Source organism: Acanthopagrus latus, chromosome 11 (genome assembly GCF_904848185.1).
Source record: "Acanthopagrus latus isolate v.2019 chromosome 11, fAcaLat1.1, whole genome shotgun sequence".
In the NCBI taxonomy this organism is placed as follows: Eukaryota; Metazoa; Chordata; class Actinopteri; order Spariformes; family Sparidae; genus Acanthopagrus; species Acanthopagrus latus.
Window position 1 is genome coordinate 29,029,689 of NC_051049.1, and position 26,719 is coordinate 29,056,407.

General features: G+C 40.1%; 1 protein-coding gene across 2 annotated transcripts; it reads right to left on the minus strand.

The window, feature by feature from the left end:
* Positions 1–932: 932 nt before the first annotated feature.
* Positions 933–25,540, minus strand: LOC119029027 (desmoglein-2-like). Of its 2 annotated transcripts, none has more exons than XM_037115545.1 (14): positions 25,369–25,540; positions 17,480–17,608; positions 12,177–12,332; positions 11,823–11,964; positions 11,177–11,379; positions 8,586–8,720; positions 8,181–8,366; positions 7,045–7,349; positions 6,734–6,876; positions 5,657–5,878; positions 5,217–5,465; positions 3,938–4,068; positions 3,432–3,749; positions 933–2,468 (listed from the first exon to the last, which is right to left on the minus strand). In XM_037115545.1, the coding sequence occupies exons 1-14, from the start codon at positions 25,411–25,413 to the stop codon at positions 1,509–1,511; spliced, it is 3,324 nt and encodes a 1,107-aa protein (XP_036971440.1). In that variant the 5' UTR covers positions 25,414–25,540; the 3' UTR covers positions 933–1,508. The 2 variants fall into 2 exon arrangements, with proteins under 2 accessions (XP_036971440.1, XP_036971441.1); XM_037115546.1 differs by having other exon boundaries at positions 11,219–11,379; positions 25,369–25,539.
* Positions 25,541–26,719: the final 1,179 nt, after the last annotated feature.

The window sequence follows — 26,719 nt, forward strand, 5'->3', positions numbered from 1 at the left end:
AGGTCAGTGTTGGGACTGTTGGTAAGCAACCGCAGCCCTGTGTCAAGCACCACTGGCACTTGTTAGCCTTTTTTGGTGGCATTCAGACTGATTAAGCTGATTGAGATGTGGAATCTGTGGCAGAGCCTAATACCGGAACTATTTCCACTACAGTGTCATGTACTGTGGAATGAGTGGAACATACAGTATACTACTTTGTCACAAAGACATTAATGAAGTGTGGTTCAAATATGATTTTATTATGAATTGTCCTCTATAAATGTAACCAAATCTACAGTGCCAAAGATATATATACAACAGATTAAATGACTTATTATGCCAACATAGAAAGCTGTGTCAAATTTCTACAAATTTGCTTTGTAACATGGCCTCCTATCTACTTTTGGGGGATTATGACTGTTAAAAGCTGATTACTTTTCCAGGCCCATTTTATAGGGGTATGTTTGATACACCCATTAGACTCAAAAACACTACAATGGTAAAGTCTAAGCATTGATCTGAAAGAAATGATTGATTTGAACCACTCTGGAAAGTAACTTGGCCCATTTCAACAGGTCCCAAGATCACCTGTGCAAACAACTGTTTGTTCTACAAGTACAAAGTGCATGGCACAGAAGTAGGTGTTCCTCTCATTCCATGATCACTCCATCGTGTTCTTTACAAGCGTATGCAAGGACAGCATGATCCAGTGTGGCATCAAGAACTACATCTCCAACAATTAGAGGTGGAGATATAACCCAAAGTGTGTCCCATAAACTGTAGATTTAACAAATAACTTTTAAAGAATGTGCTCTCCATTTACTTTACTGAGAACAGACAACAAAGGAGGGAAGTCTTATCTTAAGTATATTTGTTGTCATTTTGAACGGCTGATATGAACGTCAAGAAATTGTATACCCCATCTAAAAAAGCACATTACATAAAACACAAGCAAAGGATATATTATTGTATAATAAACATGACCCTGTTATATTGATGATCAAGAGAGGTCAAGAAAGAGAAGACAAAAGTACAAAAAAGAATTTAAAAAAAATTCATAATTCCTGGCATTTTAAAATAGAAATAAAATATGTATTGTATTGCTGTACTACAATACTTCATGCTCAGGCCAAGTGCATAGCAGTAGAGATGTGAGGCTATGAAAAGTCAATAGATACAGTAGGTGAGCCAGTATCAGATGGTCAGCTTCCATTGGTGTTATTCCATTTTACTTATTATATTTAATTTATTTCCTCCTTCCTTGTTTGGTAGTAATGACCACATACTGTAATGTTGCCTCGCTGCCCAGGTGTTTTGGAGGGCACTGATGGAAGGCAGTGTGGGATAAACAAAATTCGGGGGGACAATTGTATTGTTAAATTTAAAGAAAGGAGTATGGGGAACTTGTCTCTCCAAAAGCTGGCCTGCATTACTTGAGTCCCACAAGCATCCCATCACCTCCTGAAGCAAGCCAGAGGAATAGTCTTATTGGCATTACTGAAAAGGTTCTGTGTTTTTGCGACAATCATTCAGTGAATTTCTCTGGCCTCCTGGACCATCACCTTGCTGTAGGTGGGCGTTGTGCCCACTGTGGTGGTAGATGAACCCAATAAGCTGCTCTGAGTGGCAACAAATGTGCCGCCCTTGCTGTAGAGGATTCTCTGAGAGCCAGAGCTATCACTGCTCCTCACAAGGGAGGTCTGGCTCCCCTTTAGCCCTTTAAGTGACTCTGCAGGGACCTTGCCCTTCATGACCATCATTGTCTGGGAGCCAGAGAGGTTCCCAGTGTGGATCAGGTTGGCACCATCCCCCTGGACCCCACTCTTCTCTACCATCATAATGTTGGGACCCTGGGCTTGTCCAGTGGACATCACTGGCTGTCCCTGAATAACCATGCCTTGGGCAGGACCACTCTGAGTGCTGTTAATCAGTACCATGCCCTGCAGGTTGGTGGGCGGTGCCTCAGCCAGCAGCATGGAGTTCTGAGCCTGTGGCTGGACTACGTAGTGCATTGGCTGCATCACAGGGGTGGTGGTGTAGTAGACAGGCTGTTGCTGCGGCAGCAGGAGCATCTGGCCCTGATTTACCATCCCTTGTCTCATCGTAGCTGTGTTTTCCTTCACCACCTGAGAACTCTGAGATGTCTCCCTGACCACATTCTGAACTGTTTTGGGGATGGCTGGCTGCAGCTGGGGTGGAGGGGAGAGCTGCTGGGTAGTCACCACACTTGATACTGAGCTCTTGGTATTAACAGAGGGAGTGGGTAGTGGAGTGAAGGCTTGTTTTACTTCTGTTGAGATCTTCTTGCTGCCACACACCTCAGCCAGGGTCTTGAACTTTGGCCCGAGGTCATGGAGGAACTGCAGGTCAGTGTCAGACTCCAGGAGGCTGCAGCAGCCCACTGAGCCAGCAGAGGAGCCCTGACCCTCGAAGTCATAGACCAACAGACTGTCCTTTACTCCTTGGTTCTCACTGTCACTATTCACCTTCTGTTGAAAGAGCAAAAGAAATCATCACTGAGGTTAGCTTTTTTGATGACTTAGCGAGGGCATTTTTTGGCATTAAGTGTCATTAATAGTGAATGAAAATACCAGTTGTGTGTGTGTTCACACACCATCACAAATGAAAGCCTTTCATCCTTGTAAAAAAACAATGGCAGTGCATGTTCTTTAAAAAAGCTCTCTTAAAATAAGTTCTTAAGAGGAAAGACCAAACTTCACCTTTGCCTTATCTGGCATGACAAGTGCACAGCATGATTTTGTTGTGGGACAGCTTACACAAGGAAATTACAATTGACCTTTTCCAGCTGTATCTCTTGTCCAGTTTGACAATCAAAATATTTTTGTCTAGGCTGAAAAAAACCCGTTGTGGATTAAAGAAAGTAAAGAGTAGAAATATTTATAGGTTTAATACAGTATCTTTTCAACAGTAATATAGCAGCAAACAACTATTTACTATGTTAAGATATAGTGGAGTAATGGTGTCCTGAGCAGAAAATGCTCAGAGAATGCTGTATCAGTTTAATCAAAGCATCTGTGTTTCTTTGTTTAGTTAGCCCAGTGGTTCTCAATTATTTTTTGTCATGCCCCCCCTAGAGGACAGAAATTTTTTCACGCCTGCCCCGAATTGAAATACTATTGAGAATCTGATAATATTTATTTATTTATCTGTATAAACCACTGCATGAATTGCAGCATTCTGCATACAATCACCTGATTATCAAAATGATTTAATGTTGTCCCGCCAGAGTTTTTAGGCATAAAACACCAACAAGTCTCTCCTCATTTCTGACCGTGTTCCCGGTCCAGTCACGTGTGCATATTATGGGGCTCTCCCTCAAGTTCAAGTTTTCCCAACATTTGAAAATTGTCAACATAAATGTGTCAAGGGTGAGAAAGGCCTACTGTGGGTCACTGAAGACAACTTGTAGAAATACTAAAATGATTCCTCACCTGGAAATAGTACTGTCTCAGGAAGTGGTCTGGCAGAGCCATGCCATCATAAAGTCCTCCACCTACTCCTGATTCTCTACTCTCAAACTCAGAGTAGAGGCCACTGCCACTCATCTGGTTCATCCTCCCCATTGTCCCTTCTCTGTGGACACCAGAAAAACCTTCTCGGTAGATCGCCCCATTCATCTCATCCATGGTAGTGACTGATTTCTGGTAATCAAAAACTGCCATGGGCACCATTGCTGAAGCTCCGTTAGCCATGCCCATGTTGACCATCTGTCCATCAATTTGTGTTGGCATGGTAATTAGCGGCACCTCCTATCACGGGCCGGTGATCAAAATGTTAGAGCAGAGTACACAGTTATTCTGCTGCCTAGCAGTCAAACATCACTTAATGCAGCTTTAAAGTAGATATCATCTCAATGGCAGGTGACCAGTATGTATGGAAACATTCCTATCCTCAATAGTGGTGTCATGTGTTTTAAAGGTAAATATGTAAGTCTTACCGTATTCTCTCCCTGGCCCTCAGTGCGGTAGTTAATGAGGTGTGATTTGGTATCAAAAGGCATCTCAGTAAAGTTCCCTGACAGTCCTGCAGCCCCGCCACAATTACAGAAGAGCAGCAACAGAGGAATGACTGAAATAACAACAATCAAGTTTTAGTTTAAAACTGTAGTCTGTAATTATATTTTGTCTGTGAGGTCCACCTAGTGGCCATCATTTGATCTGCAAGAATCCACAACTCCTGGATCAGCATAACCAATCATAGCCAAGGGGAGTGTCTGTCATGTGCATGCATATGCTGTTGGCAGCCCCCTCCCCCATGCAGTGCAACCCAGCAGTGCCCCTCCCTTACGCAGTGCTACTCAGCAGTGCCATAGTGACATGCTGCTTTCTGTGGCAACCCACTGATCCTTGACCCACATATTTAGACAATAAATATACTAATTAAGTCAATAACTATTACCTTGTTGAAATCATAGAAGTACTACTTTAGTTTATTTGAATTTTGAAGACCAGTTTTGTGAGGGTGTTATAGGGCAGTAACCGACTCAGTATTTTTTCAGTCAATTTCGATTTCGATGTTCAGTGAAAAGACCAGACTATTTGTCGTTATTTTCAGTTCAGCACCACACTAAACTCCCACTGCAAGCATGCTTTACCTGTTGCCTATAAGAACTTTCTTCCTCCTCTGTGATGTGAATCACAGTTAGAGAAAGTTAAAATGTGTGTCCTGCTTATGGTTCAGTTATAGAACCTCAGCAATGCAACAGAGTATTGCCATGAATTTTTGCCTTGACCTTTGGGCAAATACTTCAATACGTCAAATACGTCAAATTTCCAATTTTGCTTCCTACAAATGTTATTTCTGACCTGAGAAAGAGATGCTGAGCATTCAAAAGTGTGACTTATTTGACTATACATTTGTCAATATAATTACAGGGAAAGTCGGATCACAGTATGTTACAGTATCTAAATCGCTTCAGAGGTTTGCAAAAATTTCCACAAATGTCCTGTTCAGGATTGCCTTGACTATAAGAAAGACAAATCTGGACTCATTTTATCATGCATTTTTTGAATACAACTGAATGAAAATTCTTCAAAACACATTACACGACTAAATATATTCTCATGTTTCACCTATTATATAAACCAATTGTTTTCAGAGGTTTGAGTTCATGACTAAAAGACAAATGACACGTTTCTACTCATTTTACACTTACTGTTATCATACTGTCCACATTGTTGAAAAAAAAAAACTGAGAAACATCACATTATACCTACGCAGTAAGAGCAGCAGCCCTGGTAGTAGCAGTCCAATGCCTGCAGGTCCTAACTGTGATTCTTTGCTGATGGCGCCTCGTTCTCCACATGGTTTTTCTGCATTCCTCATTGTGTCCTTACAGGTACAAATCATGATGTCCACTTTTTGTGGCTCTGGACAAGAATGTCCCTGTGCATCCGTCACCAAAAATTCCACTTCATAGATACCAGGCCACATGGGCTCCTTGGCCCTAAGGATAGCTGCAGTGTCTGCCGGCAATAAGGAACACATATGCTTTATTCTGACATTCACTGTACTAAAATACGGTCTCAGTATTCAACGTTTGCTTTTCCGTAGTCCCCTAGAGGTAATATTTGTGAGGCCTTACCCTAGTATTTATGTTAATTTTATCTACATTTATCTCACATAGCTTTTAAATAACAGGCAGTGTTCTCCTCACCACTGTATTGCTCCACCTGCCATTTGCCCTTGGTGCTCTCTCTGACAATGTCGAAGTCAAAAGGTGCTCCATTAGGGAAACTATCCTCATCTCTTGCATTCACAATTACAGACTCATCCGTAGTACACATAGACTGGAAGTCACTGGTCAGGGTGGGGCAGTGGTCGTTGAAATCTTCCACCTGGATGGCTATGGTGCCAGTGGCTGTTTTAGCTGGCATGTCTGCGTTTGAAAACAAAAATAGGATCAGATCATTCAGCATTTCCTTTGTTACGATTTCCATTCCTCAGGGACAATTTCAGAGAAAAGCACTTAACTCCCCCTGCTGGACAACAGGTGTACACTGTTTGTTGTGTTAGTAGTGAGACTTTATGGTGCTCTCAGATTTAATGTGAGGCAAATTTTCTCGTTCATTTGTGTTATTTTGACTGCTGGGCTGTTTGTGAGGTCTATTCATTCACCACAAACAGCCATTGTATTGGCTGTACCGATGTTCAGTATCTGGGTAGTATTTAACTAGATTTACAGTACGTTTTTGTTATAGCAAACATAATTCAGTTCAGTTTTCCTCTTTTCTCAGTTCACTGATGAAGTGGAGTCATTAAGCCTTATCACGGGCACTTTCTTCATTTCAAATTACTTTGTGCTGCTTAAAGCAAATTTGCATTTCCATTTAGTGTCTATTCTTTACAGTGATGCCCCATTTAAGTGACTCATTTTGACCTAATATCAACATACAGAAAAAAGGTTTTCATTTATGCTCCTGAGGAATAGTATTTTGTTAATCTAATGACTATATGGCCTTTCCCATAGAGCCATTCTCAGCGCAGCTTTACATTTTACTTCCACTATTTGCAAGGCTGTAAGATGAGCCAACTTTGTCACAGTGTTTGTATTATCTATCACTTTCATATTGTGGATTATGTAAAGTAAACACAGTGGCTTGTAGAGGTCTCCAGCAAGAGTTAACATTTTGAGCTTGAGTTTTAGTATATTTTTACAACTACTACACAAAGAATATTAATCAGACATGTAAAACAGCTAGAGCTGGAGTAGAAGCACAGGTGAAGAGTGTACCTTCTGTAATGCACAGTACTTGAGCATAATAGGTCCCATTGACGAGGAATTCAGATTCTCTGTCGGGCCTCTTGTTTAGTTTGATCTCAGCTGTCTTTGGATCGATAGTTAGCCAGTTGTCAGGGTCTGAACCCTTGGCATACCTGCAGCAGAAATAAGTGGTGACAGTTGTTATCATTTAGAGTAATACAATTAAGCTGAGAATGTATTTTTATCTCCAGAGGCTTTAGTGTGTGTGTGTGTGTGTGTGTGTGTGTGTGTGTGTGTGTGTGTGCACGTGTGTGTTTGTGGGTGTTTGAGTAAGCACTGACCTGACGTTCTCAGCTAGCTTCCCAGTGTCTACATCTGTTGCAGGGTAGTGATAAACCTTATCCAAGATGGTGTCTCCTTCTGAGATGGGAATAGATTTGACTCTGGGGACAAAAGCTGGCCCCTCCGGCTGATTCTTGACATTGATTTTGATTGGATAGGTTTTGAATTTGTTCCCACTTGATAATTCGCCAGGAAAACCTCCCGCACCAGTGGGACCGCCTGGCTTAGATCCATCATATGGTGGAGCTTTGTTTTTCACAACCAGTCCTAGATCAAGCGTCTTCACATCCTCATAATCCACAGGCTGTGAAATGACACACAAAAGCACAATGAATGGCTGGAACTGACATACTTACCCTGTCTCTATCCTGCTTGTTAGTAAGGAAACATAAAGAAGTCACAGAATCTTGCTTGAAAGCTGCACTGAAGTCTGTGGGAGATGCATGGAGAAATACACTTAAAGCCAACATAACTACATTGTATGACTTCTGGTGAAGAAATGCCTCCAGAAAATAAAACTATATATGTCAGAGCATAGGTTAACGGCTGATTTTTGCCCCAGATGACTGACAGGGCTAACAATATTGCGACCAAATGGGCGGGTCTGAGCAACTGAACAACTGATGAGACTGCGATTACACTGTGAACAGAATTGCTCCCAAATTAAATTGAACGATGAAAAACATGCCGATAAGGTAATCGCTGTTAAAGTACTCCAAAGTTTATCTTTGAGTTTCTGGAGGCATCCCTTTATCAGGAGTCTTACGACCTAGAAGTTAGATTTCAGTGTGTTTCTTCATGCACCTCCCATAGACTTCAATACAGCTCTCACCACAGCCCCAACACAAGATTTAGTGACCTAGTATCCCTTCCTTCTTTTTTAGGTTCCTTGCTTTCCAACAAAAACACACACCAGTTGGTTTTGCGGTTGAGCCTCACTGTTTGGTCTGTAAACATTTGTTCTTTTTGTCCTTTCATGATGAGCAAATTATTCTTTAATTGTTTGTGTATGACGCATGATCACTGCATTTACCACAACCACCACACACACTCCCAAGACTGGGAGACCACCACATACATATACTTTTTCTACATTAAAAGTTAAACACTGAAACACTGTTGTGTCGCTCGTTACCTTGTCGAGCATTAGGATGCCCTCATTGGTGTTGGGGTCGGTTTTAATGCTGAAGTACCCTGCCTCGTTGCCTTTGACAATGTCAAACACAGCCTCCCAGTTGTCTGTTCCCTTCAAGTCCAGGTCCTCTGCTTTGAGTCTCATCACCTCAACATCTTTTGTGTTCTCCACAATGCTGCCCTCATACTGCAAGTTGGAATAATAAGATGACAGTAACAGGATACATTTTTGCACATTTTGTTTTCTGTGTCTTCAACATTGATGTGTAAGTTGTGGCATGAGTACCTTTTTAAATTGTAGTTTTTCATCAACAAAAAAATTTAAACTGTGCAACTCTTAAAACTCTCACTGAAACACATTTCTACATCAACCAATTTAAGAAAATAACAAACAACAAAAAACTACCTTATCTTCTTCCAGAGTGGGTAGGTTGTCATTTACATCAAGGACCTTAATCACAACAGTGCCTGTTCCTGTTTTTCCCCCTGGTTTGCCATTTAAGTCTTGACCCATCACGGTTAGAGTGTACGTATCAGCTTTCTGAAATTCAAAAACATTCGAAAATTACAATGAAATACAATTCAAAGGTGAAGTATGATAAATGTCTGCTGTCTGGGTGCCACACAGAAAAGGCTACACAGCAACATATAAGCCACTAGCAACATATAAGCCACTAAACAAATGTCTAAGCCACAGTCAGAGTTACAGCAGGGACTTTGCTGTACATTTCAGACAGAAAAAAATCCTAAAATGATTGAAAAATACAATGCTATATGTAATGAGACATCCTGTAGGGAAGGTGTTTAGTCATGACAATGTTAATTATCTAAATATTTTGTGACAAATTACTTAATTTTGTGGTCAAGCAATTTCAGTGCTTAGTTTGTGTGCGGTTGAGGGACAGAGAGAGAGAGACAGTGGCTGAGCTGACAGCAGCCAGGTGTTGCCAAATGGCAGAGAAGTCTAGTCTAGTAGCAGTAAATGTACAGCACAGGTTACAGTTTGACAATGAATAAACTCTGCAGCTCCTCACTACTCACTATCCATGCCAATATTAACGGCACTGCTATCTACAGTATGTTAATCCTGCCGATCTTGCTAGAATGACAGTCTGGTTGTGATGGTAATTGCTTATGTCTGACCATTAAAGTGAAAATTGCCAATGCAACCTAGGCTTTTTTTGTAAATGTATATGAGTCAACCCTTCATGTAAAAGCAAAATTACTACAAAATTGGCACTTTTAAGATTGACCGTATTTTTGTTTTTGGCTCAAACTCAATGGGAGTTAAAACACTAAGAAGGCTCGACACAACATGAAACTTTGCTCGTAGTATCATCAGGGTCTCTACACATAGCTCAACCAAACCACATACACCCTACCCAGACGTGTCGATCCCCTAGTAGAAGGGGAAGAAGCTACTGCTAAGATGAGTTGTTCAAAAACGTTCTTTTAAGTGAACTCTGTACACAAACAATATTTTCAGTGCTCGTGTTCATGTGTAGAGACCCTGGTGATACTACGAGCAAAGTTTCATGTTCTGTCGAGCCTTCTTAGTGTTTTAAAAATAGTGATTTTGATGCTAAAGTAAAAATGCCCCATGCACTCCCACTGAAAATGAGTTTGAGCTGAAAACGAAAATATGGTAAATCTTAAAAGTGCCTCTTTCATTGTAATTATGATTTTACACAAAGGTTTGACTCATATACATTCACAAAAAAACCCTAGGTTGTATTTTGGGGAGAGTTTCACTTTAACCATGCCCTCATTGAATGACCGAAATTGGACTGTTAACCATTACAAATAATAAACACTTATCAGTGTTTAAACTGTGTTGGCAGCCTGTATCACTCTAACACACTACTCAAAATTAGTTAGGGACATAGGGATATAGGTGCATAAAAGCATGTGAGCAATCAAGTAAAACACTAAAATGTCACAGTGTCCCTAAATTATAAGGGTGTCATGATTTCGATTTTAAATCGAAATCGACCGAAACTAAGTCACAATCTCGAACTTCGAATTTAAAAAGTGGGATCGTCGATGCTGCCACACCCCCATGTCACATCCGGTCGGCTTGCCAAGCAAAACACAGGGTAAGTGTTGAAGTGCTGTGATTCAACCTCCTCTAACTTAGCTTCTAGCTAAGCCAGTAGCTATTAGCTACAGCCAGCAAAACAATAGCATGGTGTTACACCATTCCTGTTCGGCTCCCGGACTGGGGTCTGGAAGCACAGGGGAGACGATTTCCTCCAGGGCCAAAGTTTGTGTATACCGTTGGGGATGCTTACAGGAACTGTAGTATTGTGCCACTGAGTCAAATACAGTCTAATCTGATTATAGAAAAAACCAGCAGTGACAGCAGGACAGCTGGCTTAAAAATGTCAGACAGTGTCTGCCAGTTACTTATTATGAAACTTATATCGATGGCAATTTAAACATTATTTAGATATTACATAGTAGACATTAGTTCAACAATAATTGAGTAGCTCAAGGAGAATAAAGCTGACCATTTGCCATGTTTCAAATAATGCAGTGTTGTCTGCTACTTTACAAGCCAGTTGGCAGTATCAAGCATAAGCTGCATTTAATCGTCGATGACCAGTTATATTACTAATAAAATATTATATTGTGGTTTCTATTATAGGTATTTACTAATCAGTAATAATCATATCCACAAACATCTTTGTCTTCTGCACGTTCAGGGAATCTGTTCAAAGTATATGGTCTCAGACAGAGACACATGCATGAAATAAAGGCCTTTCACATTCAGTCTAGGTTTGCCACTACTGGTGCAACATAGGAGCTGCACAGATGTTTTGATGCCCTGGACACCACTATCAAAACAACACTACATTGAGAGTAAAACAACAAGGTAAAAATGGGAAATCGTTCACTTCTTAGCATAGCTTGTATTCAAACTCTCAGTTATTCTAGTTACACAGTGGTAATGGCAATGTGTTTACATCAGGTTCCTCGCCGGATTTAAGTATATACCCTCAAAAACAAATAAGAAAACATTGTTTGTGTAGTCCTTTCCTCTCTGTCCAGGCTGGATTTTTTGACGCTGACCATCCCATCCTTGGTAATGTAGAACATGTCATCAGCTGGACTCTGCTTTATGATAGAATAGGCAATCTGAGAGTTCTCATTCCCTGGTTCATCCTTATCAGTTGCAGTTATGATCATAACTGAAGTATCTGTAAATAATAGCAGTAAAATAAATCAGTCTTTAAACTTAATAGTTAATCTAGATACCTCCTACTAGCTTCAGTCTGATTCAAGCAAACTAAAGGTATTACACTTCACCTTGCCTGACGTACCAGTTCACAGGCAACAGTTAAACATTTATGTTGATACTGTATAATGACTTGCCCCATGGTTGAAAAACACCATTGTTTACTACTAGCTGCCTAGTATTGTGATGGTGCTATACTGACCTCAAATTGGGTCAGATTTAACCCAGTGTTTTTAATGTGTAGCAACTACACGTAATACAAAGAGAAACAAAGTAGAAAATCTTGCATAAAAAAACCACAGTGTTTTTTGTTGTTTTTTTTAATTTACACAGCTATGTAAAGTTACCAAGTCATTAAATAACAGGATAGATGTGAGAGTTGGACATAAAAGCAGAGACACTTACCTATTTTACTCAGCTCATACACCTCGCCATGTTTGGTGGTTTGAAACTCTGGTGCGTTGTCATTCTCATCTAAAACCTGGATTCGTATGTCAATTCTTTTCTCTACTTCCTTGCCAGAAGGTTTCCTAGCAATGCCTGAAAGCTGAAAAAAGAAAATTGATAGTTGTTGTCTGTTGTCATCTCTCTTAGCAGGTACATTTACATTGTAGCCTTTGGCAGTGTAGCAAATGGCTGCCAAATGCCTTGTAATATTAAATATACACAGCAGCAATTATTGAAATACAGCAAGGGGAAAGTGACATCAAAGTCAAAAATTAAATTAGAATTTAACAGAATCTGTCATGTGTCACTCACATTGTAAACACTAATGTCCTCCCTGTCAAGAACTCTGGTCACACGAATTTTTCCAGATTTAGAGTCCACCACAAACACATTGTAGGGTTCCTTACTGGCACCAATGCCTTCTAGGGAGTACTCAATGTCATCCTGGCTTTCAAAGTCTGATCGAATCTGAAGCACAAAGCAGAAGATGATAATTAACATAAAAAACAAACTCAAAGGCATTTCCACTGGATGAAAAAAATAATAACAACAAAACACATACATACATACATACTGAAAATCGAGTGCACTCTGCTGATACATTGTTCAGTGGTCCCCTTTGGTGACCTCTTTGTCTAATTGTGGATTTAATCCAAATATTGTTCTGAAGTTTATCAAAATTGATGTTTGTGTTGATGCTTGATGTGTATAAACCTGTAAAACATGTACTTACACCACTTTCTATGCAGATTTCCCAATGTATAAATATTCACAAAGGGTGAGACTGTAAGTACCAGTACACATCTTTAACACCATGCATACCACGCACACAGTCTTTTCAGTTTGGTTACTGTGAGGTTGCGAGTTGGCAAAAATGATAAGAAAAGTGTGAATCAGGGTGACAGTTGTTTTTTTTTGTTTTTTTTAACAAAAGGGTGTTAGGATTACATCTACAGTTTAAAAACCCTTCTCTATGATTACTTAGTGATGCATGAGTTGTCTTTTGTAATTATGTTATAATGATAACGACCCTTATGTAAATAAGCAAAAAAGACACATGAAGTGCTGTGCCACATGATACAAACGCTGCTTTGGTGTTGCTAGAGGACATTGCTATGCACAATTTAAGCTGGAGCAAGTTTTCAGGGACTGTACTGATGTTCTGGGCCATGAAACTAACCGGTCATCAAGCAGAGGTAGCGCTGGGATCTCCTCTCCACTTACAGTAGCTCACATGCAAGAAAGAAAGAAGAGGGGCAAGAGAGCCGGTGTCCGTGCTAGGCCAAGAGCAAACGCTAGCTGGCAGGCTCTCTTGTGTATCCTGCTCTCCAATGTTTGCACCCTTGAAAATAAACTGGACTGCATCAGGACTCCAACGGACCACTCAACAGGACACCAGGGACTGCTGTGTGTATGTTTTTACAGAAACATGGCTCAGTGACTGAGTCCTGGATGTGGCCATTCAGCAAGATGGACCGGCCTTGCATCAAGCTGACAGAGACCCAACACTTTGTGGCAAAACCCGAGGTGGAGGATTGAGAGTTTACATCAACAGGGACTGGTGCAATAACTCTGTCCTAGTGTCCAAGTCCTGTTCTTCACTGGTGGAATATGTGATTGTGAGATGTAGACCCTTGTATTTACCAAAAGAACTCTCCTCCCTGAGCATTGTAGCTGTTTACATTCCTCCCAGTGCTAATGCTAGGGAAGCGCTAGCCACACTGTACAGGGCCATCTTGAAAACAAACACCCAGAAGGACTGATTATTATCGCCAGAGATTTCAACCATGCAAATCTCAAAGCTGTGCTTCCTAAATTCCATTAACATGTGGATTTTGCAACGAGAGGGGCGGACATGCTGGACCTTGTTTACACCACCATACCCGGTGCATACCGGGCCGAGCCCTGACCCCACCGTGGATACTCAGACCCCAGCACACAGACCGCTTGTCAGACGCTCCAGACCAGCTAACAAACAGGTGAAGACCAGGCCGGAAGGAGACATCTCTGCCATTCAGGACTGTTTTGAGTGCACTAACTGGCAAATGTTTTGGGAGGCAGCACTGCTGAGAGTCAGAGACATAGCCTTTAGAGCAGGAGATAAGGAGGCTCTGAGCACAATGAGGGCAACAATGGCCCGGGCTATCAGGGATGCTAAACGAGTGCATGCCCAGAAAATGAAGCAGAAAACAATGTGGTGGTGAGGAAGGACACCCCCCAAGATCAAGTGCTATGTCTGACCAAGGCTGAGGTGAGAAAGACTCTGCAAAGAGTCAACCCACATAAGGCTGCTGACCCAGACAACATTCCCGGGAGTCTGCTCAAAGGATGTGCAGACCAACTGGCAGATGGTCACACAGACATCTTTAACATCTCCCTGAGCAGCGGCACCGTCCCATCATGCTTTAAAACCACCACCATTATCCCTGTGCCCAAAAAGTCACCTGTGTCCTGCCTCATTAACCACCACCCCATCGCACTCACCCCTACCATCATGAAGTGCTTTGAGAGACTGATCCTGAGGTACATAAAGAACCTCCCACGCTAGACTCCTGCAGTTCGCATATCAAATCAACCACTCCACCAATGCCATCACCACCAACCTCCACCAAGCAGTCACCCATCTGGATAAGAAGAACACTTATGTCAGAATGCTGTTCATAAACTTCAGTTCAGCATTTAACACAATCATCCCCCAGCACCTTAACTAGGAAGCTGAGCTTGCTGGGCCTGAACACATCCCTCTGCAACTGGATCCTGGACTTTCTGACAGGGAGACCTCAGACAGTCCGAATCGGAAATAACACCTCCAGCACCACCACACTGAGCACAGAGGCACCTAAAGGCTTTGTGCTCAGTCCATTGCTGTTCACAGTCCTGACCCATGACTGAACAGCACTACACGACTCGAACCACATCATCAAGTTTGCCGACAACACGACCGTGGTGGGTCTCATTGACAAGAACGATGGGTCAACATACAGAGAGGAGGTGGAGCAACTGATAACCTGGTGCAAAGTCAACAACCTAATATAAGACAAAACCACAGAGATGGTTGTTGACTTCTGGAGACCACAGAGGGACCATGAGTCACTGAACATCCACGGCTCCCCAGTGGAGATCGTGAAGAACACAAAATTCCTTGGTGTCCACCTGGCAGAGAACTTAACTTGGTCCCTAAACACCAGCTCCACTATGAAGAAAGCCCAGCAGCGTCTCCACCTCCCACCCCCCCTACTCTCACCACTTGGACCACGAGAAGCAGCAAGTGGTGAGAACGGCTGAAAAGATCATCGGAGTCACTCTCCCCTCCATCTCAGACATTTACACCACACGCTGTATCCGTAAGGCAACCAGCGTTGTGGAAGACCCCAACCACCCCTCACATAGACTTTTCTCCCCCCTTCCATCTGGCAGAAAGTACCGTAGCATACAGTCTGTCTCTACCAGACTACAGAACAGCTCCTTCCCCCAAGCCATACGACTCCTCATTGCTCAGGGACTGAATTGATCACCTCTGTTGCCCTTTTGTATGCTGTCCTATGTCGTTTTGTATTTGTCTGATGCATTATTGCATCTCATGTAAATAATAATAATAATAATAATAATATACAATAATATACAATAATATACAATAATCATACAGTCACTTTATAAAGTAGTTTTGCACTCGAGAGCAGTTAAATGTATTATTTAAAAAAAGCATTTGGTATTGTTGTTGTTCTATGTTGTTGTTGTTTGTTTGCACTGTTTGTTTCTTGGAAAATGTTGTTTCATTGCACTGTGTACTGTGTATATGGCTGGAATGACAATAAACCCCTCTTGAATCTTGAATCTTGAATATGTCATTGGAGCCTCTTGCTTGTAATCAGACCACATTTTTTAACTCCTCCGAAGTCTGTGGTTCTAAATCTGTGGCATTCAGTGCTCTTATCCTTTTCTACCATTTCACTAGCTTCATTTTGTTGCTAAAGCCAGAACTGAAGCCCCCATATGATACTCTTTTTAATCTGTCAGTTTGACCAATAATTACTTCAAGTTCACGGTCCGTAAAATTACGCTTCTGTTCTTCAACTGTTTCTTTGTTTCTCCTCAACACTTAACTATGTTCTGGTCTGTATGCAAACCAGGTAATTTTGGGCATGTTTAGAGCCATTCATAGTGAATTGTGGGGATGATCAGACAGCTCATGCCATGCATAAAATTTCAGGATGACCGAGATGGATGAAGAAAAGACACGTAGGAACAGATCAAAATTGTAGCGTTTTCTAAATCTGATGAAAAGACTACATGCATGTTTCCTGTTTCGTGAGTATACAGCTATTTTTGTGCATGTAAAACATCTGCAAAGCTGCAAAGTCCAATCAAAAGGTTGAATTCTATCATTCTAAAAACCCTGCTCCTACCACTGCCCTTTCAGTGATTCACCCTGTTGTCTATGGTAACCACATAACACAGCACAACTACAGATGTTGGACTGCACTTCACCTGTCTGAACCCCCCTCTCTCCCTGGAGGAGAGTGCTACCTGCACGCGCATGGTGCAGCGATCAGGGTGAGACCGGCTGCGCTGGGAGTTTACAGTCTCTGATAGAGTGGTGCATCAATAATCAGCTACCCCCCTCTGCAGCTCTGACGGTGTTTCCGCGGCGTGTCATCCTCCGACCATTGAGCGAGGTCGTGGGTAAGGCGCTTCCAGCTGCTGGAGGCGGGGACCGAGAGGTGTCCGGTAAGGCACAGCGGGTGGTCGGGGGCCGCTGCTTGCCTGAATAGATTTATAGGATTTTCTGAATCGATATTGAATTGTGAAAAAAATATGTTGCCTGCCACAGAGTTAAAATGTGACTGAGCATGAACAGCAGGCTGAACTTTTGACTGAGGGATACTGTTAGGGTTCTTTCTCAGTGCCAGTGGAAATAGCCTGGTCAGAGGGTTTTGATACACAGTTCAAATGTTTCTCATTTTAAGTGGAGAACCAATAATTATTAGTTTTATTCTAACAGCATTCCAGACCATCAACAAAATGTAACAACATATATACAACTGTTTTGTGCATTTGTACAGTAGCCCTTAAAACTTGAATGCCTATGACTGGAATCAAATCTCAATTTGTTCCTTGTTAGATCCTTATGTTGGCCCATTTTGCTGGCCATTATTCATATGTGTGTGTGTGTGTGTGTGTGTGTATACCTTGATCAGGCTATAATGAAAACAGCTGTTTTGTTAGTTTACTTGCAGGAATAAGAAAAAAGTTAGATACACTGAATATTATTTGATCTTTTCCACCATTACCTGCATTCCTGATATTGTGGAGATGTGTGGTTTAGGTACCCTAAATACCCCTATATTTTCTGGTGAGACACTGCCACCCCAAAATGATCACATAACCATCCTGGCCACCCCACAGAAAATGTCCTGGCTCCGCCACTGTGGATGCAAGGTACAGTAAAGTATAGAAAAAAAACTCACCCAAGATTACCTTCCACAGTGAACATTTTGCAGTACATAGAATAGGCTTATTTTCAGAACTACTGGAGCAAAAATCTCAGTTTATGCCGGTGGTTTTGGTAGGAATTAGTGGATAGAATAAAAGTGAATCAGCAAGCAGTGACTCACCTTGCTAATAAATTCCTCATGAGTGTAGTCTACATTTTCCTTCAGTGGCTTTGGAGGGAGAATCCATTCTCTTCTTTTTCTTACCACATTTACCCCAGAGTTGGCCTTCATCACAGCAACGACCATCAGCTGTAATACAGTAGATTAATTACTTCACAATCCTTAACTGATAGCCAAACATGTAAAGTCAGCTACTTATCTTAAATGGTTGTCATAAGAATAGGTCACAGGTTCAGAAAACAGCTGTACAACAATGTACAAGGAACTATACAAGGGCCTTCATGTTTCTTTCTTATATCAGTGATTTTTAATAAAATTGGTAAATCTTTTGTGCTTTTCTTTGTTGCTAATACAATTTATTGTTCAAGACTTACATGATCTAATCAAAATACTAATTAAACAGTAGCAGACAGCATGATTTAATCATACCTTTCATTCAATAATAATAAAAATATATATATAACATTGTACTTTTAGGGGAAATCTGATAAAGATTATGCTAAATTGTCTGCATGTGGAAAAGAAAAGTGTTTGTCACACGTATTTGGTCTAATTTTCAGAAGACCCATAATAAATTCATTGTTGAACCAAATTTCATGAATGTTTTGTGACAAAGTAGTTTGTTTTCCTCTCTTTTCCAAGCTGTAGAAATCATTGGAATTAGAACATGTTGTTTACAAGTGTATGTAAAGTATTTATGGTCATCCAGGTACAGTATATTTGTTGACTTATTTTAGCATTTTATATTTGCACTATTGTTTTTATCTTGCCAAGGGAAGAATGACATCTGACAATCCCCCCGTCAATCATACATGCTCTACGAGAGAAAGCAGCGCTCTCCTTTTCAATTTAAACCTACTTGTGCTGTTGAACAAACTTTTAAGTGCATCTGGTTGTTGCGATGTTGTTTGGTGTACGTTTACTTTGATCAGCTACCTATTTAGCAACATGCTTTCTCCACAAATACACACCTGCTGTTATGACAAAAGAATCATGGGAGAAAAGATCCTGAGACCTCTGAGCCAGAGGTGTGTTTTTTGCCAACTGTACAAAATATGTTCTGAGGAAGAATGCTGATAACATTGGTGGTAGAGAGTAAAACAGAAAGACGAAAGTGTCTCTTATTTCAAATTTGTTTGTATTTGTGCATGTCTTATTTGGGCACATTCTATTTTCACATTTGTTATTATAAATAAAACATATAGAGAAATATATGTGTGGCTCACTTAGATAAGCTCTGACATGTATTTTAGTCATATGCTGTTACACTGAGATCTCTAAGTTTCATATTTTCAGCATCTCGTGAACTAACATTACTATTTTTTGCATTTGACCAAAATTAGGATATCTTGTCTATGTGGATATAAAAATTCCACTGAGCCTTTCAACGGAGCATTAAACAAATTTGAAACCTTACAATGTTACAATGTCTGATACTGTAATAGCATTCAGGGGCGGGAAAGCTAAAGAGAAGGGATGCAACAATACAGTTTTACCACAGTTCGGTATGCATCATGGTTTTTGGGCCACGGTAACGGCATGGTTTCAATATCTTAATATAAAACCACTCGGACTAGCAAAGGCAATATTGCATTGTAAAAATAATTAAAAGCACAGGTATAATCAAACCACAACCTTTATTACCAGACTATCAGATCAAATTTAACAGCAAACATAAAACCACACAAATTAAATATTAAGTTTAGTACTAAACATTACATCTACAAATACAATTAAATGTGAACATCACAAAGTGCAGCATCCATTCAAAATACTTGAACAAACCTTTTTATAACTTGCACACTTGAAGGCAGTACTTGCCTAGGCCTCTTGTTATGAATAATACAAAACGTAAACAACAATGTGAAGTGCAGCATCCAAAATAATTGAGCTTATTAAGAGGACTTATTACAACCTGAAAGACAGAACTTGTCTTGGCTCGTTATGAAAAATATAAAGTGTTGCAGCATCCAAAATAATTGAACAAAAATCAAATTGGGCCCTCTCTGCGCAGTCACCACATCTAGGACCTAACTGTCCCATTGAAAGCTTTACATAACTAATAGGCTACTAAAGGCTTGGAACTGTCTTGCTTGTTGTTGTTCAGTACTAGTACTAGTATGATATTTACTGCCGGTGATTTGTAAATGACAGTCTGTATACAGTACAGCAGTTGACTATTTGATGTTGGGATGTAACGGGATGAAAATTTCACAAAGCAGTAATAGTGTCCAAAATTTTCACGGTTACTGGTATACCACGGTATTTTCAAAATGTCTTCAAAATGTTGAAAAAACACTGATACACTGATAAATTCAAATAATTTCACCAAGATTTATATTTAAATAGATTTATTATATATCAAAATAGTCCAAATCCAAAACCTTGCAAAATCAACATTAAACGAGAATAAAAGAATGTATCAAAACTGTGCTAAATAGGTCATTGGCTTTTTGTGATGAGGCAGCCTGTTTTTGTCCTTTAATGTCTGTGTTACAGGGGTAGAATGAAAAGTAGTGGCAGCAGCATTTGATTGGCCAGCAGACCCTCCCTGTGAAAAAAATGAATAGAAAATGTAATTATTAATTATTACCGTCATTGTTATTTAATACTAAGGGTGCAACCAACAGATCACAAAACTCACAATTTAGATCATATCACCTTTGTTGGAAACAGGTTGGATCATTTTTTAGATCAAAACAAAAAGGATTACTGTTAAAAGAATTATGAATACTCTATTTTGGATCTTAGCTCTCTCTAGACACTAGTTATATTCACCATTTTATATTATTCTTTATATGTATAGTCTAATTTACAAATAATCCACAAGTTTTATATATTTCTGATTTTACTATATATAAACATATAGACATATACATACATATACATTTACATACATATACATACATATACATACATATACATATATACACTATATACACTACACGAGCCTCTATATATATATATATATATATATATATATATATATATATATATATATATATATATTCTTCTTTGGAAGAAAATCCACTTAAAACGGTTGAACAGCTTGAGCTGCAGACGGAGGAGACAGAGCAGTCTGTGAGAGGAGCAGGAAGGTGGAACTAGAGGAGGACGGAGTGTTTCTGTCCCCAGTGGGAGGGATCTCTTTCCATTCACTCAATGCATTTAGGATTTTTTTATGCTGATCTATGATTTGCTAAGACACGTAAAATGGCGCACAAAGGGAGGACGTCCTCCCTTACCAATCAGCAACCAGAATACAAGATTGACAGCAGGTTGGTCCAATAACAGTTCCCAAATTTCAATCTCACATTTATACAAGCGTAAACAAAAAATACTTCTATGTATTTTACAGCTTTCAGTGCCAGCCATGCTTGGACAAGAAATATGGCGTTTTCAGCGATATTGGAATTGGTTTCAAAGGAAATATAAGCAAATTTCTGAAACAAAAAAAAATGTTCGAACAAATACATAACGTTAGCCCACTGTACATTATTAGCCGGCCGGGGACACATCGGCCCATGTTAATCAATTGTGTCCTTCACACACACCAGACATGCGGCCGGCTTGTGCCCTGCAGTGATCGTTGCATCTGGTCTATTTTCCGCGAGCGATCACGTCAAGACGGACAGGAAGTCAAACTAACAAACACAAGAGAATCTGGTCCTGACCCTACCCTTCAAAATAAAACACCGTGATTGACACCTATGGAATGGCGGCCCCTCAGAAACTCGGAATGACGGACCTTTGGAAATTTTCGGAATTTTCGGATTGCGGGTGGCCCCCGCCTGGTAGTGTTGTGTCGGTCATGAACGTCTTGTTCGAACGAACGGATCTTTTCGGTGAACGAATTGAACGGGATCACTTCATGGACTGATTCGTTCCTTTCTCAGTTCAGTTGAGCTCAGCGGCGATCATGCTGGCCGGCAGTGGAACTGCCGCGACTCACTCAGAGAACTGTCAGGACGTGATTCTCGTTCGCGCTGAGATTCATTCATGAGTCACGAACCTACTGCAGGCAGAGAACTGACGCTGAGGACGTGATTCTCGTTCAGGTACTGTGCTGAAAGTGGTGCTGTGTCTCTCTCTCAGCCAGGGCAGAGGAGATGATTCACGTTCAGTAACTGTACTGCTAAAATTAGCGCTGTGTTGCTAACATCCGTGTAGCATCATGTTAAGTGATTTTACTGTGCACAGAGGACACTTTCACTGTGTAATAATTTTAGTGCATGTATACCACTCAGAGCAGCACTGCGTCTCCCGCGAATGATTGTGTACTATAGTCCCTGAACGCACCATCCCTCAGTAAGTGAACATGAACCTCAGGGCTGAATTATTAACTGAATGACGGATCATTTGGCTGTTTCTCAGTTCAGGGAGTTGGAGAGCACTGAACGATTCGGTGAACAAATCCTTTGAACGGATCACTTTACTGAACGGATTCTAGAGATTCTGTTCAGTAAAAAGAACTGCCATTCCCATCACTACTGCCTGGGTTGATCCCTCGCCTAAAAAAAGACCAGTTAAAAGCTTTAAAACTACAGCTGTCATTTGGGAGGGTGAGACAGAGTTTCCCTCATCATTATTACACTTGTCCAAACTGAATGAACGGCAATATGAAAAATAACTCCACTGTATCATCGCCGCTGCCGCCGTCGTAGCCGCAACAACAACATCAATAGATGTTGTTTGCCGTTTGCTCAGCATGTGTCAGTTAACAAAAGCAAACACAATGATTCAACAGGCAAGTTAAAGTTAGTTAGTTGGTTTGTTCCTGCTCATTAAACGTACAGTTCGTAGTGAAAGGTCTACTTTAGGGCAACAGCCTCTCTGCTCCTCTCTCATGGTCCTAATGTCACCAGCCTTTTGCCATTTAATAAAATGTTTTTTAAAGAGGTCTTGTAAATCATTGTTTTATTGCTTAATTTTCATTGAATATAAGAAAGTAGGCATAAGTAGTTGACTTGTATAAAATAAAATGACACTGTGGACTGGTTTTCCTCCTGTCCTCCCCATTTTTTTCAGTCACCAGCCGCCACTATCTTAGGCCTCCCAATACGTGTTTGTCTCAAATCCTCCTCACTGCAGCTCTGCATCAATATTTGGGGAATTATTGCCTTGACTTGTGAAAAAGTGGTTCAGATAATGTGCCAAATCACTTTCAAAATACTATATCTGGTCAGTTTACATTAGTGACAACAGCAAATTAAACAGAGAAAACTCGACATACACATACATCATGCACCCAAGTTTAAGGTTCGCTTACCGTGCATTTGCTGAAGAGCTGAGGGTGATGGTCATGTAAACTGGATGTGTTGCTGGCCCTCGCAACAACTTTCTTCAGGCAGCTCCTCCAGATAGGGCTGCCATCCTCGACCAGCTGTCCCTGAGCATTCTTATAATAACCAAAACTGCCCAGACTTCAGATTTGGTTTCTTTGAAGGCGGAAAAATGCCTTGAGGGATGCTACTGTCACGTCCTCCCTCCGCCATGTCTTCTTCACTACATAACAAGCACACGTTGCACGCTGCGCCTGCTTAGTGAGACTTGGATAATGTATCTTGCGAGTTTTCCACACCGTGGTAATAGACAACGGCAGTTACCATGGTAATTAAAACTTAAACGGTAACCTTTACGGTCGGGAATATTACCGTGGTTTATCATGACACCGGTAACCGTTACATCCATAAATGCAAGATTATAAGCCACTATAAAAAAATGTGCCAAAGGCCATCTTTTACAGTCTATGTATTTTTACTGTAAAATTTCAAAATGTGAAGAAAAACGAACAAACTTAAATATATATTAACTTTTCAATCACAATAAATTATCATCTCAAAACAATCAACCCAGCAGATTGTTTTAACTTAGCTGCACATATATGCCAACAAGAAAATAAAGTTGACATGTAAAATGGAATTTCCACACCAGGGTTATTATAGTGCTAAAAAACACATCAAGTTATCACTAAATCAGTGTTTTCACAATATAGCTCACCTTCTTCACTGGGACAGAAGGGGACAGTTATGGGGAGACTGTTGTTAAGTCCGCTAAAAGGGGCAGGGACAATGATTTAATATGAATATCTTGCTAAATGTTTTCCTGCACTGGTTAAATGTTGATGAAATGTAGGCTAACACTAGTCTGTAGCTAGCTATCTTATTTCACTATGGACATTAAGCCAACAGGTTAATAGCACTCAGACTATAGGCTGCACTCTTTTCTTGGTGAAAAACTGGTTAACAGATTGACACCCTTTCTTTGGTCGTTCCTCTCTTTCCCTTTTTGAAAACCAGATTTTGGTTTAGGCAACACTGTGATCACTGTAGTTCTGGAACATCTACTGACTGCGACTAAACACATCACTGAGAAGTGTGCTAAGGCAGGACCAAACCATTTCATGCAGATACAGGGGGGTGGTGGGTCAATATGGATGTTTACTGCCAAAAACAAGTAAAAACAAAGAGATCATTCATTTTACTATATATATACTGTAATATAGTATATATGTATATATGTATATAGATAGATAGATAGATAGATAGATAGATAGATAGATAGATAGATAGATAGATAGATAGATAGATAGATAGATAGACAGATCGATACTCAAGATGATGGTTTAATAATTTTATATTAGTTTTTACCTATTTTTATAGGTTGTCCTAACTTTTTCCCCCTATACTGCACCCCTGGGGGAGAGATATCTTATAGCCAAATGAAGGTTGTCCTCTGAAGCATAGATCTGGTCCATTCATGCATTCACATGCAGTGATTAATACTATGTAGTAAAAATGCCAACTTTTAAGATATTAAAATACTGTAATAGTGATAGAACAATTAAACAGTCCAGACCATTTAAAATAAACTAATACCTATGAACACAGGGATGGGTCAAAGTCTAAGAAATTATGAGTGCTTGAAACCTCGCTTTATACAATTCACTTCAATATACTGCTTTTGACTATGATGAGTTTGTCATATTCACTGATCAACTTGGGAGCCGGAATTTAAAAGAAAATGTGAATTCTGAGTCCGTGGCCACTTCTGCGTTTTGCCAACTCAATTGCTGTATTGGTGCAGATAAATTGTTTTCGTGTTTTTTCTTTTTCAAAAATCACTGACAAAACACTTAGTTTGGGGTGGTAATGTGTTACTTGAGATTATTATAATATTACCAAAATCCCACTGGAAAGGCATTTCATTACACCATTACAGCAAAAAGTTATATATTACTTTAATACGTAGGCTGTTATCCCGAAAACAGATAGAAATGTTGCTTGTATGTATCATATCCATTATAAACACATTATTTATTTCGTAATTGTAATGAGATCATGATTTAATATGAGGCAAATGGAAACAAGCATAAGATAGCTGTGTTCAGTATGATTCAAAGTATGTGAAGTTATCCAATCTCTAGTTTATAAGCTTTGCCATGTAAAGACACTGATGATGAGACATTTACCAGGTTGCTGGATGAAAAATTATGACTGACAGCAGGTATTTGTTAATGTCAACAGGAGCAAGATAATAAGTCTATGTGAGGAAGTCTTAACATGGGTTCATGTTCTATTTAGGACAGGTAATCTGGCTGCAAACATCTGGGGTACTTGTCACTGTTGTTGAAACAAACTATCTTCCATCATACTGGCAGCTCACAGGAACTCCAGACAAGTTTTCCAGCTCAGGCCATATATTTACACGAACTCTTAAAAACAGTTCATGTTTACGGATGTTAGAATTCAGACAGCCATGAAATTTGAATAGTTTATCCTACAGCACTGAATTAAGGTTAAAGACGAAAATAAACAAATTCAGTCCATGACGGCACAAAGACACAGCAGATAAAAACAAACAAACAAACAAAAACTCCTTCCACTCACCGTAAACAATAACGACACGAACACGAGTGGGGAAACCCGAGACATGACTGAAGAGAAGATGTGGAACAAGTGAAGTGGAAAAGTCCCGAAGAAGCTCTGGGCAGACTGTGAGCTGACCGATGTGAGGTGACGGGGGTTTTTGGAAGGAGGAGGTGTTCTCCGCTCCACCACACACATACACTCCCACCGTAAAACCGTAGCAGGTGACCGTGTGTGAGAGGCGGGACTGGGGAGCGGAGGCGGGGGGCCAACAACCAGCTTCCGCTGGACTGCTTCTACAGCGCCGGACACTAGTCTTAACAAAGGAAGAGTTACACATCAGGCTGCTTTACTAATAGCAGTTTACAATCGCTGTGAGACAAATACGTAACCCGAGGCTGGCAACATACCACTAATCCAGACGTATTAAAATAATTCCCTACATTTATGTTGGACAAGTCAGCTCTTGTATAGTGGCGTGCAGACTGACTCATGAGTTCCAGAGGAAGGATAATTGTGACAAAGGACAGACGTGTGATCCCTATGTCCTATATCCGCATCTCCAAATGTTCGTTAAGTGGGAGTATAGGCATGGACGGCCAAGGTGATCATTATAATTACTCCTACTACTATAATCATAATCATCATTATTGTCTTTATTATTAGTGTGAATGCTGAAATCTCTCTGTTAATTGTTCTCCCTAACAGTGAAGTGGAATATCCGCCCTTGTCATCTGAATTGTATTTGTCATTTGTTGTATGCATTTTAACAGGTGTTTTGATTATATGTCTAGCTACAGTAACATGGGAAAATTATCGGTAGACCTCCGTTTTAGAAATTCATCCAGAGGCAGTGCCCCAGTTCCCATATTTGAATATATTAAAAAGTTAAAAGTATGGAAATTAATTTAATGACTAATTTATAATAGTATAAATAGCTTCTGAAATAAAAATGGCAGTGAGTTCAACTGAAATGTCCATTGAATGAAGTTATGTTTGCAATATGACTCAAATATTGCAATACTTAAAAAATAATAAAATAAATAAATAATAAAAAATAATTAATACCATTTAATTAATGAGTATATCTTTATATTAAATGTTACATTGAATTTCATTCCCATTAAGTTATATTTGAATTCAAAAGTAAATGTATTTAATTGATCACTATTAGCTTTCAATTTATTTATTTTTTTTCGTAAAACACAACATCAACCCATTATCATCAGACAGCCACTGAATAAACTGTCAGGAAATAGCACGTTAGTTGACTAATTCTTGTCTCTTTTGTAGTCTGATTAAACACTGAATTTATCATGGTCAACTGAGCATTCTCCTCTCTTCTCCAGTGGACTACCAGAGTCACGGAAAT

Bases quoted from the DNA above. Each gene is read 5' to 3' on its own strand.
- LOC119029027 (XM_037115545.1), bottom strand. From the start codon at position 25,413: ATGTCTCGGGTTTCCCCACTCGTGTTCGTGTCGTTATTGTTTACG. The intron at 11,965-12,176 runs GTGAGTGACACA...TTCTTTTTTCAG, and splicing joins AGGACATTAGTGTTTACAAT to CTTTCAGGCATTGCTAGGAA. The intron at 8,721-11,176 runs GTATATACTTAA...TTTGAATTTCAG, and splicing joins TTTCTTATTTGTTTTTGAGG to AAAGCTGATACGTACACTCT.